This window comes from Leptosomus discolor, chromosome 12 (assembly GCF_034619465.1).
Source record: "Leptosomus discolor isolate bLepDis1 chromosome 12, bLepDis1.hap2, whole genome shotgun sequence".
Classification (NCBI taxonomy): Eukaryota; Metazoa; Chordata; class Aves; order Leptosomiformes; family Leptosomidae; genus Leptosomus; species Leptosomus discolor.
In genome coordinates, this window is record NC_141402.1 from 11,005,144 (window position 1) to 11,020,100 (window position 14,957).

Consider the following 14,957-nt stretch of genomic DNA (forward strand, 5'->3'; position numbering starts at 1 on the left):
TATTCAACAGGAACTGATTGTACGTGGGCTGTGGGACCAGATGGCAGCAACACGTCTTAAGCGAGGGCTTTCCTAACCTCGTAGAGAAACTGCCCTCTTCCAGGATGGTCTTGCTGTTTGTCTTCAAAGAGAGAACAGTTGGGCTCTGGGGTGAGTTTTATAAAGCAAATCACTGCAGGTCTTTGTCTTTTTTTTTTTTCTTTTTTTTTTTTTTTTTGGTTCTCTTCCTGTGAGTGCAGGAGAGCTCACAGACAGCAAAGCCTTTGCTGGCATTCCCAACTCTTCAGTGAACTCTGGTTTCAATCATTGGATTTTTGTTTGCACAGTGTAACTTTGGCTGTGGTTCCAGGCAGCTGGTTTGGGGACTTTTGGTTTGGTTTTGGTTTTTGTTTAAACAAAACAAGCCTGTATACCAGTGCTGTCTGGACAGGCAGAACGCTTCCATCACTGTCCTACAGACGCGTTTATGGATGAGCCCTGAGCAGTTTGCAGTTGGCTGTGTTTCCTTCCTGCATGGAAGTGCAGCCTGAATGGAGTGTAAGGGAGTGATAACTTGGGCCTTTCTTTGAAGATTTTGGAACAAAGGCTCACTGAGGCTGCAAAAAAAATAACTGGAAGAGAAGCTTTAGTTTTCAAGCTAAACTTGTAGGTTTAATATATACCTAGCAGATGGGCATGGGGTTGTAAATACAAACACTGCTGAAGGATTTCTTGGCAAAATAAAGTTCAGAGATTTCTTTGTCACTGTTGGCACAAGAACAGGAGAACGGGATCCAGTTGTGATTACACTGAGGCTGGAAAGGGGGCGCTTTTGGGGGTATCGGATGAGCAATTCTGGAATAACCTGCCTGTGTGACAGGCAGGTGCTGTGAGAAACAGAGCTTGACCGAACAATGGAAGCAATGACCCTGGTGCCCAGGAAGGCAATGGCAGTCTGTGGTGTTCCTCAGACCGATTTGCTGCTTTAAATTCTTGGTTAGCGTTAGCCTGGCGTTGGCGGTAACAGCCTGCGGCACGGCGGATCCAGAGTGCCTGTGCTGCAGAGGTAACTGGAATTTAACCGACCCTACAACTGGTGCTGCCGCCTGGAGGAGCAACAAAGGTGAAAACGAAACCTTCTGCACGTGCTTTCCCCTGGAGTGAGGTGAACAAGAACACCGCTTCTTTCCTTCTGTTTACTGTTAAAAGCAAATCCATCAAACTGTAAGGTGCCCTTGGGGAGAGGCAATGAGAAACCTGCCTGAAAATGCCTCTTCTGGCCTGTCCTAGAAAACAGTTTTTCTAGTACGCTGTGTAGGGTACTTGCACTCTTGGTTGTTTCTTTTCCTTTCTGGTTGATGTTTGTGGATCAGATCAGATGGTGCCCCCTGTTTAAGGGAAGAAATCTTATTTATTCAACGTGTGCAGTAGTTTGGTAGTAGCGCAACCCCCTGTTAGTGTCCTCCCCGGCTCTGCAGCAGTGCTAACGCCAAGAGCTCCTTTAGCAAGGGCAGGGGTGCTGCTGTAAGAAATGGACTTGTGTCTTGGTTTGAAAGACAGGTGTCTGGGGAGGAAGGCAGGAGCCTCCCTTGAAATGGAAAGTGCAACCCCCTTCCCTCCAAATTATTATAATTTTGAAATTAACAGGCCTTCAGGCAAAGATATGGGGAATAGGAATAACAGTTCTTTACTAATATATATATATATAACACAAGGCAGGGAAAACCAAACAACCCACTGGTTTACACTGACAGAGTCAGAAATACAACCTGACACCCTGTTAGGGTGGCAGTAGCAGTCCAATAAGATGCTGGCTGCAGTCCTCCTGAAGCGATGGATGTAGTTCTGTTGAAGTAGCTATCAGGTAAAAGAGTCTGATCTTCCTCCGAAGGTCCAGTGGTAGGTAGGTAGCTCTTGTCCTCTGGAACTCCAGTGGGGGGAAAAGCTCCTCTGGGAATCCAGTGGAAGAAGGCTGCTAGGGTGTTTGAGATTTCAGTTTTTATTTAGCATGGACTGCTTGGCTCCTTCCCCCCGGGCGGAGCATCTCACAATGGGATGGGGAGTCGTGAGGCAGTTCCTTGATGGGCCATTAACAGGAGATAGCCCAGGAGCGAGTTATCTATGGGTCAGGTGATAAGGCATTGTTGTGCCCAGTAACAGGAGATAGTCCAGAGGGGGGAGGCAGGGAGCACCGCCCCACCTGGTCTCAACAGCTCCTGAAGATGGTAATACTTTTTTTTTTCCTTTTGGCACATTTTACACTGTAACCTAGGACAACTTGGGAGCTGCTCTGCCACCATCTTTGTCTCATAGGTGGCCTCCAGAGCTGCTTTTGGGACATACCCGTGGCACTGGTGTCTGGCCAGAGGTACTTGTGGGATGTTGGGTGTTGCTCTGAGGATGGATGGAGGAAGAGAGGGTGGGGTTCCCGGCCAGAGCGTGGGGAGGCGGGCAGCGAAACGAGAGGAGGAAACGAAAGAAGGAGGCCGAGCGACTGGGAGGATCCAGGCGGTGCCACGCTGCGGGGCCATGACCCAGCCCGGAGCCTGTGAGTAGCTGCCCCGGCTCTTTGCTGCTCTGGTTCAGGGCAGTGGTGGGAGCCCTTTGGCTTTTCCCTCTGACGGTGCTGGAGGAGAGACTGGGCATTTGGGAGAGGGCGAAAGCTCATTTTCCTGCTGGGCTCATGGCATGTCCCAGGTTTAGGTGGTGATGCTGAGAACTGCTGACGGGTCGGTCCTGAGCAGGGTGCCTTGCGCAAGGGGGTGCTGTGCTTGGCATCGTCTGATGAGGAAGTGAAACGAGGGGGACGAAAGCAAATAGGACCGTGTTTTGTTCTGATATTGTGTGATCCCCATCCCACATCCCCTGGTGCTCTTCTCGCCTGCAAACCTCTCTGCTCTAAACATGCTCCTTTTGGGGACGTTCTCGGCCACCCCCGAGTCCCTGCTTGTGCACTCTGTCCTACAGCAGACCCCTCTGTCCCTGTGTTATTCCCCGTCTCCTGGGAACGGGAGCATCTTGGGGGAATTTCAGTGTGCGTCTGGAGTGGGGGGAGGATGTGAGAGAGGAAGTGTCGGAACTTGCTAGCCCTGGCCTCAACGCATCTCCCTGCTGCGGTCGAGGGCTGAGGGCGGGCTGGGTGAGCTGTTTGGAGAGCAGCTCTCCTCCTGACATCAGCTCTGCCCTGCCAGCCCGCTGCTGGGATTAGAAACCCCCTGGTTTCGGGGTAGATGCATCTGCAGCTGGAGCTCTCGCAGTGCTTTGGTGAGAGCAAAGCTGTTACCGTGACGCTTGGGCCACAGGTCAACATCTGGTGGGCACCATTTCTTCCTGTGTCTTCAGGCCCAGCCAAGATCCTTGTGCTTCAGCTTTGGTTCCTCTTTTGAGAGGATGCAGGAGCTGCTCAAAGCAGCAGCTCTGATCGCACTGTTCAACCAGCTCCTGTGTTTTGCCTCTGCTTTTGCTCACTGATCCCAAAGTCATGCAGAGCTCAAGGGAAAAAATGGTCTGCAACCCAAAGGGTGAAAGTCTCTTAATCACCTCCCCTGACCCTTGTGTCCAGGTCAGGAGCAGGAGGACGGTTTGCGTGCAGTGACCCTCTCGATCCAGAGGCTGCGGGTGCTGCCTCCAGCTGTGCTGAACAACCCTGCGCTGGAGAGCCTCAACCTCGACAGGAACAAGCTCAGGAGCATCACCGGCATTTCTAAGCTTTGCAACCTGAAGAAGCTGATACTGTCCAAGAACGAGATTGTGGACTTTCCCAATGAAATCCAAAGCCTGCTCTGGTTAGAGAAGCTGGAGCTGAATCAGAACCAAATTCGGGTCATCCCAGAGGGGGTTTTCTCCCATCTCCCCAGGCTTAAACACTTGCGGCTGAACAACAACCGTCTTGGTGCCCTCCCCAGGGACCTGGCAGCTTGTCAAGACAGCCTCCATTACCTCAACATCTCCAACAACCTGTTCCGGACCTTCCCCCAGCCTGTCCTGCAGCTGGCACACTTGCAGGAGCTCCACGTGCAGAATAATGCCCTTCGCCAGCTCCCCAAGGAGCTCTTCCAGGGGCAATCCCTGAAAATGTTCAAGGCCAATGGGAACCCCCTCCGGGAGCCGCCCAGTGAAGTGTGCGCTGGTGGCATCCAGCAGATCCGCAGTTACTTCAACCAGCTGCAACACGGTTCGGGGCAGGAGGACAAGAGGGTCAAGACCATGTTCCTGGGGGCCTCTCTGGCGGGGAAGTCCACCATCTGTAAAAGCCTGAAGCAAGGGCAAACGAAACTGGTGCCCAAGGAAGAGCGAACGGTTGGGATAGAGATCAGTGAGTTCCGCATCGAGGACTTCACGTTTCTCTTCTGGGACTTCGCCGGCCAGCTGGAGTACTACATGACCCACCATGTGTTCATCACCCCGCAGGCACTTGTCATCCTTGTCATCAATCTCCACATGTGAGTGCTGAGCTGGTTTGGATTCAGAGTGGAGTGGGAGAAGTAAAAAGGGGCTGGGGAAACTTCCCCCTGCACGGGTTCACACCATTGTCATTGGACCTTGATGCCTGATCTTCTCACCGCTGGAGTGGTCTCCCTCTCCCCCTTTTTAACTCTTTCAATTAAGCCACTAGATCTGTCATCACTTTAACTGGGTGCTCTACTTTGAGGGGTTAGGTGAGCATTAACTCCTTATGTGACCATTGATCCCCATCTAAACGACTTTGCTTTCTGCCCTGGAAATATCTCCAGGAGCCCTCCTGTGTCTCGTGGCGGTCCCTGGTGCTCATCAAGCTTGGGCACTTTGTGGGGTGCTCCCCCCCCCCCCCCAGCAGGGACGGCCTCTGCTACGCCCCATAGCATTAACTGGCTTAGCTTAAGGATGGGAAACTTAAGGACAAGCTTGGATATGGCCCGTGACAGCTCAGGAGATCTGAGCTCTTCTCCAGCAAGCCCCTGGGACAGCACAGGGTGTGTGGTCAGGCCTGTGCTGGTGGATGCTGGCTGGCAATCCGGAGGGTTAGATGTGAATTTTGGATTTTCTCTCTCTCCCTCCCCAGGTACCAAACTAATGACAAGACTTTCGAGGAGCTTGTCGGTTTCTGGATCAACAACCTGTCCATGCGTGTCCCAAACTCGGTGGTGCTTCCCGTGGGAACTCACGTGGACTGCTGCCGGGAGGAGGTGGTGGAGGAGAAGAGGCGCGACATCATGGCCAAGATTGCAGCCATGCTGGCAGAGAGAAAAAGCAACCTGGCTCACTTCATCGACAACCTGGAGGGCAGTGAGGAGCCCGAGTTTTACATGGACCAGTGGGAGAGGCTGAAGGAGATGGAGAGCTGCACGTTAACCGTAGGGCTGAGATTATCGTGGTTCCCTGCTGTCTGTGGTCACCCTGTTGTCTCTGGCAGCCCAGCGTGCTACCGGTGACCTGGTGCTAATGCACCAGGCTACTACTGCAGCTGCTCCCTGGGCTGGTGTGGATGTAGTAACCCCTGGCTGTGACCTGCCAGGCCCTTGTCCCTGCTCAGTGATGGGCATCTCCTCCTGTGGCTCGTAGCAAGTGCCTGGGGAGGAGCATGAGGGGGCATTTACCACCCCCAGGTGATTTTTCAGGAGCTGCTGCAGAGCAAAGGTGTGAAGGAAGTACCCTCTGAAGCTGAGCCAGCGGTGTGTCCCATCCTTGGTGACCTCCTTGGCGTTAGGTCCCTCCTTCACCTCGCAGGCTAAACTACTCCTCTGGATGTGCTTCCAGCAGGTGTGTGCTTTCTCTCTTCCAGATCTTAAACTTAGTGGCTGTCAACTGCACGGATCACCGGGATATCAAAAAGCTCGAGGCCGCTATTCTGGAGCACGTGAGGAATGAGGAGCTCTTCCCCGAGGTTGTCCGAGTGCTGCCACCCGTCTACAGGCAGGTGGAAGCTGCCATTGTGAATATCGCCCAGAGCGAGGAGATGGCAGACCATGGTGAGTGACCTTCCTGGGAGGACCCACTGTCCTGCCGCTGGGATAGGCTCTCCTGTGCTTGCTGCACCTCCTGGCCCCGCTCGCATGGTAGTGGGGTCACTGCTGAAGGCCTTGCAGTGCTATTGCTGGAGCATTAGTTGCTGCTACCAAGCTCTGTCATTAGGAGCATCTGCCTCCAAGGCAAGTGCTGAGGGAAACGTGTAGGAAAAGGCCAAGTGTGTCTTCCCCGGGAGTCTCTGCCAACATCTACCAACCTGTGGCTGGAGGTACCCTGAGCTGGCCTAGTTGTTCTTTACCTCCCCTTTGCTCTGTACAAGCAATTAAAAAATCTTGCAGGAAGGAGCTCCACAGCTTTAATGCTTCTGTGTGGTTTCCAAGCTGATGTGCTGCTAACTCTAATGGCCCCTACCCCTTCCTCGCCCCATCTCCATGTCTCCTGTGACTTAGCAGGACTCGCAGGCAGCCCCGGCTCCTTGCTGACATACCTAAGACAGGCACGAACACCACTGGCACCCAGTGTCATCTCTGGCTCCTCTGGCCACTGTAGGATTAGAGGATGAGGAGCAAATTCTTTTCTTTTGTGGAGATGAGCCAGGTTTTGTTGCCTGTCTCAGTGCATGACTAAATGACAACCTGAGGTGTAACTGCCAACCTGAGGTTTTTCTGGCTGGAAACAAACCAGCTTTCTCAAACAATGAAAAACCCTGGTATTAGCCCTGTTTTCAGATGCTCTCTTGAGGTCCTGGCAGGCTGTTGGCACTGTTGAGACAAGGCAAGACCGTGGGAGCCACAGGGTGGCAGTGGGAGAGCTGAGGATGGGCAAAGCATTTTGGGTCACGGCCACCGAGCAGCATGCGGGTCCCAGTTGCCTCCCCAGGGACGGCATGGGTGATGTTGAGTGCTGCTGGTGTTTGTGGCTCTCTAAAGCACCTGCCTTGGAATGCTGCTGTCTGAGAGATGTGTGCTGAGCTCCCACGTCTCCCTGTAGGCATGATGGACCTCCAGCACCTGCTCAGCAAACTCTCCCAGTGCGAGCACCTGGCCAACCTGGGCAGAGAGCTTCTCCAGGACATCTTGCGGTACCTCCACCGCATTGGGCTTGTTGTGTGGTACGAGGAAATCAAGCACCTGGAAAGCACTGTTTTTCTTCAGCCCACCTTCCTGATAACTATGTTCAAGGTGAGGGTGGGGATCAGGACTGTCTTCTCTGCAGGGCCCAAGCTCTGCAGCTTTGCTGGGCTCCTCGCATTGCTGCCTCTTCTCTCCTTCTCTTCCCACCCAGCTCCTTGTGAGGTACCGTCTAGTCCAGCAGCTCGAGAGCATCTCCGCGGATACGCTGATCGGGGAACATGCCACCATCAGAGACAGGGCCAACTGGGTGTGGACCTTCAAGTCAAAGGCAATGCTGTGCCACCGGGCCGTGCGTGCCTTGGTGAAGCACCAGCTCTCTTCAGAAGGGAAGCGGGATGTCTTTGAGGAAATCATGGGACACAGGCCCTGCAGAGGGAGGGGGAAGCTCTTCAGCCTCCTGGAGCACTTTGAGCTCTGCCTGGAGGTGAGGCACGCTGAAGCGCTCAACCCACAGGCCAGTGAGTTTGTGCCGGGGAAGCCATGGGAGACAACGCGGGGCCACAGCGAGCCCTGGTACTTGTTCCCAACCTATCTGAACCAGACTGAAGAGGTCTCTGAGGTGTGGGGAGGAGATCACCCTGAGGATCTCCACATCCGTGCCTACTTCTCACCCGAAATACCTGAGGGTTTCTTCCAGAGGTAAGCAGCGGGTTCCAGCCCTCGGCGAGGCGGCGCAGTTCAGGGTTTGCTGGGCACAGCACTGGTGTGACTGTCAGCGAGTCCTTGGCTCTTGAGACCACACCAGCTGAGGCGTGAAGCTGGGACTTGGGAGACCAGGGTGGCTTCTCCGCTCTGCCACAGACGTGTGGAGCCCTGGATGAACCATTTCGATGTTCTCTGCCTGGACCATGCTCCGTCTGGTTCACCTTTCATCTGGGGTGGGTTTTGGCTAGTCTGTGCCCATCCAGGCAGTCAGAGGTCTCCCGGTCCCACCTGAGGATGGTCCAGTTCCTACAGGCGCTGGGACTGTTCCAGTTTCTCGAAGGTCTCCTGTCCTTATGGGATTCTTAACTTATGTCCAGAGTTTTATCTGATGGTGCTGTGGTTTAACCCCAGCCAGCAACTAAGCCCCACACGGCCGCTTGCTCACCCCCACCCCCAGTGGGACAGGGAAGAAAATTGAAAGGGTAGAAGTAAGAAAACTGGTGGGCTGCCATAAGAACAGTTTAATCATTGGGGAAAAAATTGTAATGAAAAGGGAAATAACAAAAAGAGAGAGAAATAAAAACCAAGAAAAACAAATGATGCGAAGAAAAAGAATTGCTCGCCACCAACCAACCCAGCCTGTTCCCAAGCAGCGCCCCCGGCCAGCTTTCCCCTAGTTTACATGTTGAGCATGATGCCATACGGTCTGGGATACCCCTTTGGCCAGTTGGGGACAATTGTACTGGCTGTGTCCCACTCCCAGCTCCTTGTGCCCCCCCCAGCCTCCCCTGGCAGTGTGAGAAGCTGGAAAGTCCGGGACTGGGTGTGAGCACTGCTCAGTGGCAACTGAAACATTGGGGTGTTGTCAGCACATCCTAAATCCAAAACACAACACTGTACCAGCCACTTGGATGAAAATTAACTTTATCCCAGCTGAAACCAGGCTGGCCAAATCTGGAAGCAGCTCTTGGCTTAAGAGGCTGCTCCTGCTGCTCGAGGTTTCAGCAGGGCAGGGTCCTCATTTGGTGTCTGCCTCTGTTTCTGCTGAAACCGGGTTTGTACTTTCCAAGTCCACCTGGTGCCATGCTCTCTCCCAGTGTCAGAGGCTGGCAGGGAGGACGGGGGTGAAAGCTGCGGGCAATCTCCTCACAGGTTCCTGGTGAAATCTTGCTCCTTCTACTCCACGCACTGGGTGGCCAAGGCGACCTGCCTGCTCATATGCAACGGCAAACCTCTGCTCATCAAAGAGAATAACCAGAGGGCCTACAGCTACCTGGAGCTCCGGTGCAGAAAGCCGGCAGGAAAGACAGGTAAGGATCCCTGATCCTTATTTCATGAGTCCCAACCACATCTCTCCTTACTTCCCGGCCCTGGCCCCCACCCCCCCCCGGGCAAAGCATCCCAGAACCCTCTGCCACACGTCCCAGTCTGGCCAGGGTCCACCAGCAGTTCAATTAAAGATTTCACCTTTCTCCATGCAACCTGGTCAGGATTTCTGTCACGGTATCACATCGCAGTGGAAAGTCAAGTTTCCAGTATCCTCATGGAGCAAATGGGTCATCCTTCCCCACGAGGTCCCAGCAGAGTAGTTTCGGGCTGGGTCTCCAAGTGATAGGCAAAAGGGCCATCTGCGTTGGGGAGCTCTCCCAACATCTCTTTAAATTCCCTTTGAAGGCTGATGGGCCTTGGTTAACTTGAGAAATGGAGCTGGTCCAGCCATTCTGGCTGCAGGCTGGTGGGCCAGAAGGGATGTGTGCATCACCACAGCATCTCCTGGGCTGCTGCTGTTGTGTGGCTGTGAGTAAGTGAGATGTTCTCCTTTTGTCTGTAAGGTTTCCAGTTTGCCTGGGACTTCCTCATGGCGGTTGTGTTCATCATCCAGAAGCTCGCAGAGGAGTGGCCGGGGCTGCACGTGTGCGTGAAGACGCCCTGCCGAACGGCTGGCTGTCCCGCGGAGCTCATCTGGCCTGACATGGATGGCACCAACACCATGTACGTATGCGCTGCGCCCCTCCAAGCTGAGGGCTGGAACTGGGTGGTCACTCCTGCAATGCTGGAGGGGCTGGTCATCTTCTAAATGCCACATGAAATTAGTTGTGAAACTCGCCGGACACTACCTTGTCCTTCTGAGCATGGCAGCCCATGTCCCACATGGTGTTAGCATTTACTTGGGTGGGAAATGTGAGCACAGAAAGGCGATAAAAGTTGAGACTCTGGGGCTCGGACATGTAATGTCCACGTGTCCCCCCTGTTTTATGAAGAGCTGAAAGTGCTCAGGCACCTGGGAAGGCAGCAGCCGTCCCACCAGCAGCAGGACTTCAGGTCAGAGTGGAAAGAAGGAGCCTCTTCCATCACCTTGGCATCACCTTCCATGGGACGTACTGAGGGCTCCTTCTTTCCGGGGGTTTCTCGTCTGCAGGACGAAGGAAGATGTTAAAACCTGTGGGACGTGCGGGCACCGCTTTGGCACAGAGCTGCTTCTGCCCAAAGGTGAGTCCGATGGTCCTGAGTTTGCACCCCGATAGAGCTCGGGGCGGGGAGGAGGGCTGCAGGTGCCATGGAGGTGAGGTGCTGATGGTGTCCCCCCGTCCCCGCAGTGCCCAGGCAGCTGGAGGAGCCCCCGGCGCAGCCCCCGGCTCACTATTACGTGACAAGCTACGGGACCACCACCTTCGGGCCCAGCAGCATCCAGGTCAACAGTCAGGTAAGGAGGCCACCCCCTCCCCTGGCCCAGGGTCCAGCACTGATGACCAGGCTCGTCCTCTCCCCTCCCTCCTGAAATGAGGGGGTGCAGCTGCTTCCAGCCTGGGGAGGGGACACCCTATCTTTGGGCAGCGCTCCGGTTACCACGCTCCTCCCCGAGATACCACCACCTCTGTGCCTCAGAGCTGAGCTCTGGGTGCTTCGTGTCATAGTCACTGCCTTATTTTTCCAGAACATCTCAAGTGAGTAACTCTGGGCCAGCAGGGAGGCACCTGCCGAAGAATTGGTTTTGTCCAGCCAAAGCCAAGCTGCCCTCGACACGCTCTGCTCGCGAGTCATGGTTACAGCCTTAATGCGTGGAAATAAATGCAACGATAAAAGCATTCCTTCACGTGTGGGAAGTCACCTCATTCACACAAATGTAAGTGGGAGAAGGTGCTGACAAGTGCCCCAGTGCGAGCCTGATGCCAGCGAGGGCTTTGCTGGGACAAGGCTGGCCACGGACCCCCATGGTTTTGGGGGATCGGGGGTGTTAAGTTCTTGAGCTGGTAGTGGGGGCAGATGTCCAGGCACCACCAGCAAGCAGGCACCACCTTTCTATACATGTATATTTAAACTTAGAAAACTTAAGAAAATATATCTGTAAATGACCACAGTCCATAAAAACACACATGAGCAGCTCATGGAGGGTAAAAGCAACACGTCAGCTCCGGGAGTGGCTGGCGAAGCTATCCTTGGAGGGTGGGAAGCAGAGGCAGAAAGATCCCCATCACTGGCATCCCGCCACAGCACTGCTTGGGGGAAGCCAGTTTGAACGGCCCCTGATGCCCGGTGGTCCCCTGCTGGCTGGTGCCACAGGGAGCGGGGTGGGTGGGGGGCTCAGTCCACCTGCATGTTGTACTGCTCGATGAGCTCGAAGAGGCTGAAGGAGTCAGAGAGCTGCAGGCTGATGGTGCCGCTGTCGAGCGAGGAGGCTCCCTCCCGCAGCACCTGCTCATACCAGTACTCGCAGAACTTGGGCACCAGCTGCGGCAGCAAACCAGACCGTTACGGGCAGGGCTGGGGGCAGCTGCCTGAGGCGGCTGCAATGCCCTGCGTGGGCCCGTCCTCCTGGAGCGGAGGAGGGACGTGTGCGGGGAACTCTGTATCTCCCCTAGCCCCTGAGGGTCCCCATCCCTGGGCAGCTGCCTCCCACCCCATCCTGCCCAGCTCGCAAGGGTCCCCTGACCCCTCTCTAAGGTGGCCCTCCCTGCACTCCTGGTCCCCCAGGGTCCCCTCCCCAGCCACCTGCCTCCCCTTACATTTCCCCTGTTCCCCAAGGGCTCCCCTCCCTCAGCACCCAGCCCCTCCCCATCCCCAAGCCCCTGAGGTTCCCACTCCTGGGGCCCCCAGCCTCCCCATCTCCCCTGGTCTCTAAGGGTCACGCTCCCCTGTCGCTCAGTCCCCCCCAGCTCTCCCAGCCCCCAGCGTATTCCCTCCATGGGTACCCAGATCCCCATCTGCCCCCCAGGGGCCTCCCTCCTCAGGCTCCCAGGCCCCCGTCTCCACTGCACATCGAGCTCTCCCTCCTCCAGCACCCAGATGCTCACCTCCCCTGGCACCTGAGGATCCTCCTCCCCGGACCCTGGGAACCCCCATCTCATTGGACCCTAAGGGTCCCCCTCCTTGGGGTCCCAGACCACCATCTCTCCTGGACCCCAAGGGTCCCTCTCCTCAGGCACCCAGACCCCGTCTGCCTTGGCCCCCAAGAGTCTCCCCCTGCCTGGGCAGCAGTGGAGCAGTGGTGGGTGTTGGCCCCTGCACCTTGACCAGGATGAGCTTGGACTCCTTGGGCTTGGCCTTGGTGAAGGACTGCCCGAAGCAGAGGTAGATGGTGAAGTCAGGGGATCGCTGCCTCTGGCCGTTGCGGAAGTCCCTCAGCTCTGTGAGGGGAGACAGGGCACAGTTTTGGGGTGAGCCCAGGGGACACAGAGGGGCTGGGAGGGTTCAGATGCTTGTGACATCCTGGAGCTGGCTCCCATGAGCTCCAAAACCGGGGGGGGGGGGGGGGGGGGGCGGGGTATGGGATGGACCAGGGGACACCCCTGCCCACCTGTGCAAAACTCATTGAAGTCAAAGATGGGGGTTTCCTGGTCCCGGCAGAGCAGGTTCTGTGGAGGGTCCCTGATGCCCTCAAGCTGCTGGGACAGGGCCCAGAAGACCTTGCACTTCTTCAGGCGTGTGGCAAAGAGCTTGCGGGCACGTTGCTCCAGCTGCAGCCCCACGCCGCACAGCAGCTCCTCCGTGAAACACCGCTGCTTGCCATCGGCCAGCTCGGCGGCGCTGGGGAAGTGCACCAGGTGCCCGGGGCGCTGGGCCACCGCCGGGTCGGAGGGCTGGTACACCAGCAGGCACTGGGGGCCCACCACCTCCTCCTGGTGGAAGAGCTTCCCCCGGTAATAGATGCTGATATCCAGGATGGGGATGATGCCATCTGCACCGGGCAAGGATCAGCAACCACATCCCCCAAACCCAAATGCTCCCCCTTCCCCAAAACATCCCCCTGAGCATTAATAATTATAGAGTATTATTAAAAATTAACAGCCCTCACCCGTGTTACCCTCTAGTGGTGGCGGTGGAGGCGCAGGGCTGGTGGTGGGGGCAAAGAGCATCACCTCCCCTGGGGACAGCACAGGGACCGTGTCTGGCGGGTGGCACGGCAGCGGCATGGCCCCTGCGGTGGGAGAGGGGCAGTGTTGGCATCGCCATTCGGGGTGCAGCAGGGTGGGAGGGCACCCCGGCCTCTCTCCACCCTGTTATGGTGCTCCCACGCCCGGGGCAGGGTGGATCCTGCCCACAGCGCCCACCTTGCTGCTCCAGCAGCATGGGGTCTGGGGGGCTGCAGGTGCCCAAGGGGGGCTGCTCTGCCACAGGCACCCATTGCGGAAATGCCAGCGTGGGGAGGCAGTTGTTTTGGTTGGGGTCCAGGTGAGGCTGGAGCAGGGCGTCCTGGTGGGGGGCATCCCCTGCAGAGAAATCATCGGTGGGAAGGGGCTGAGGTCACCCACTCATGGTGTCACCCACCCTGCACCCTGTGAGCAGGGCGGTCTCACCTGCAGATGCCCAGGATGGGGACGGGGGGACAAGGTCAGCAGAGATGTTGCACTGCTGCAGCACCCACTGCAGCACCTCCAGGTCCTCCAGCGTTGGGGGCTGTGCAGGGTCGGTGCTGCCTGCAGGGGGGGTGGGGCACAGTGGGTGGGAGGTCTCAAAACCCCAAAACCAGTCCCAGCTAAGCCTACTGGGGTGCCTGCCCCCCAGAAAAACCTGAGGGACCAGCACCTACCTGGGGGAGTGATTTCTGGGGCCATGTCTTGGGAGTCGGGCTCCAGCTGCAGAGGGATGCAGGATGGGGGGGGGGGGGGGTGTGTGTCTTACAGTGGGCACCCAGGTGGCCACCTGCCCTACACTGGGGCCGGGTGCTGGATGCCAGCTCGGGAGCGCCCCAAGGGCACAGGGGTGCAATGCCTGAGCGGCGGCAGTGGGGACCCCACCTCAGCCCGCTGTGCCCACCCCATTACCTTTGGCTGCTGGTGCAGCGGCTGCTGGTCAGCCGCAGGGTCAGAGCCGCCATCTCCCTCCTCGCCCTGCCAGAGGGTGGCTGGAAGGAGAGAGGTGTGAGCGGGGTGCCCCAAGATCACCTGCCCACCCCCACCACAGCCCCATGGGGGTCAGGCTCACCCGGGGCGATGGTGAAGACCTTGTGAGGGTCGTCACCACACTTGGAGTGGTCCTCCAGCAGCTCGAACATGCGGGTGCTCCTCAGGGCACAGCGGAAGTTGGTCTTCCACTTGGCCGGGTTATTGGGGCACTCCTCATACCGCCCGCTTGCCTTTGCCCAGGCCTGGGGTTGAGGGAGGGAGGTGAGTGTGGGGACCCTGGCTCCATAGGCATGGAAGTTTCAGGGACGCCTGGTCTCCTCCCCAGTTCCCACAGCCTGCCCACCCTGAAGACCTCAAAGTTGCTGCTAGTCGCCCACCCATCTCATCCACCCTGAACGCCTTGAGCTTGCTGCTGGTCACCCCCATCCCAGCCCCTTTGATGACCTCAAGTTGCTCCGGTCACCTCCCATCCAATCCACCTTGAACATCTTAGGGTTGCTGCCAGTCACCTCCATCCCACCCATCCTGATGACCTCAAGATGCTGTTGGTGCCCCCCTAGCCCACCCACCTTCAAGACCTCGAGTCCACCGCTGGCGACACACACACACACACACACACACACCCCATCCCACCCACCTCGAAGATCTCCAGGTCGCTGCTGGTGACATCCTTCCTGGCGATGTGCTTCCAAGGGACGCGGAAGGCGCTGCGGGCCGGGTCGGTCCAGCGCAGCCCGCGGTAGGTGCCGCTGCTGACGGCGCTCAGCAGCCACGGCCCGAACCGCAGCTTCTGGGGCTCCCTGCGGGCGCGGGGCCGTCACCGGGGGGTGGGGGGGAACCGGGGCCCCCCGCCCGGAGACGGCGGGGAGGGGGGGGGCGCCGCTTACCCCTGGCTCTGCGGCGCTGCCAT

The 14,957-nt window shown here is 57.1% G+C and overlaps 2 protein-coding genes across 2 annotated transcripts; one reads left to right on the forward strand and one right to left on the reverse strand.

Annotated features, from left to right (window-relative positions):
- Nucleotides 1–2,379: 2,379 nt before the first annotated feature.
- Nucleotides 2,380–10,789, forward strand: LOC104342150 (malignant fibrous histiocytoma-amplified sequence 1 homolog). Its single transcript, XM_086471999.1, has 10 exons — nt 2,380–2,527; nt 3,542–4,421; nt 5,021–5,312; nt 5,741–5,927; nt 6,916–7,106; nt 7,210–7,697; nt 8,856–9,013; nt 9,536–9,695; nt 10,123–10,193; nt 10,301–10,789. The coding sequence occupies exons 1-10, from the start codon at nt 2,380–2,382 to the stop codon at nt 10,480–10,482; spliced, it is 2,757 nt and encodes a 918-aa protein (XP_086328125.1). The 3' UTR covers nt 10,483–10,789.
- Nucleotides 10,790–10,997: 208 nt separating this feature from the next.
- Nucleotides 10,998–14,957, reverse strand: IRF7 (interferon regulatory factor 7). Its single transcript, XM_086472145.1, has 11 exons — nt 14,935–14,957; nt 14,685–14,847; nt 14,127–14,289; nt 13,967–14,046; nt 13,732–13,777; nt 13,499–13,618; nt 13,253–13,411; nt 12,997–13,119; nt 12,499–12,879; nt 12,210–12,328; nt 10,998–11,432 (listed from the first exon to the last, which is right to left on the reverse strand). The coding sequence occupies exons 1-11, from the start codon at nt 14,955–14,957 to the stop codon at nt 11,286–11,288; spliced, it is 1,524 nt and encodes a 507-aa protein (XP_086328271.1). The 3' UTR covers nt 10,998–11,285.

Bases quoted from the DNA above. Each gene is read 5' to 3' on its own strand.
- LOC104342150 (XM_086471999.1), top strand. From the start codon at position 2,380: ATGGATGGAGGAAGAGAGGGTGGGGTTCCCGGCCAGAGCGTGGGGAGG. The intron at 5,313-5,740 runs GTAGGGCTGAGA...TCTCTCTTCCAG, and splicing joins TGGAGAGCTGCACGTTAACC to ATCTTAAACTTAGTGGCTGT. The intron at 10,194-10,300 runs GTGAGTCCGATG...CCGTCCCCGCAG, and splicing joins AGAGCTGCTTCTGCCCAAAG to TGCCCAGGCAGCTGGAGGAG.
- IRF7 (XM_086472145.1), bottom strand. From the start codon at position 14,957: ATGGCAGCGCCGCAGAGCCAGGG. The intron at 13,619-13,731 runs GTAGGTGCTGGT...CCCCCCCTGCAG, and splicing joins CCCAGAAATCACTCCCCCAG to GCAGCACCGACCCTGCACAG. The intron at 11,433-12,209 runs GTGCAGGGGCCA...TTGCTGCCGCAG, and splicing joins CCAAGCTCATCCTGGTCAAG to CTGGTGCCCAAGTTCTGCGA.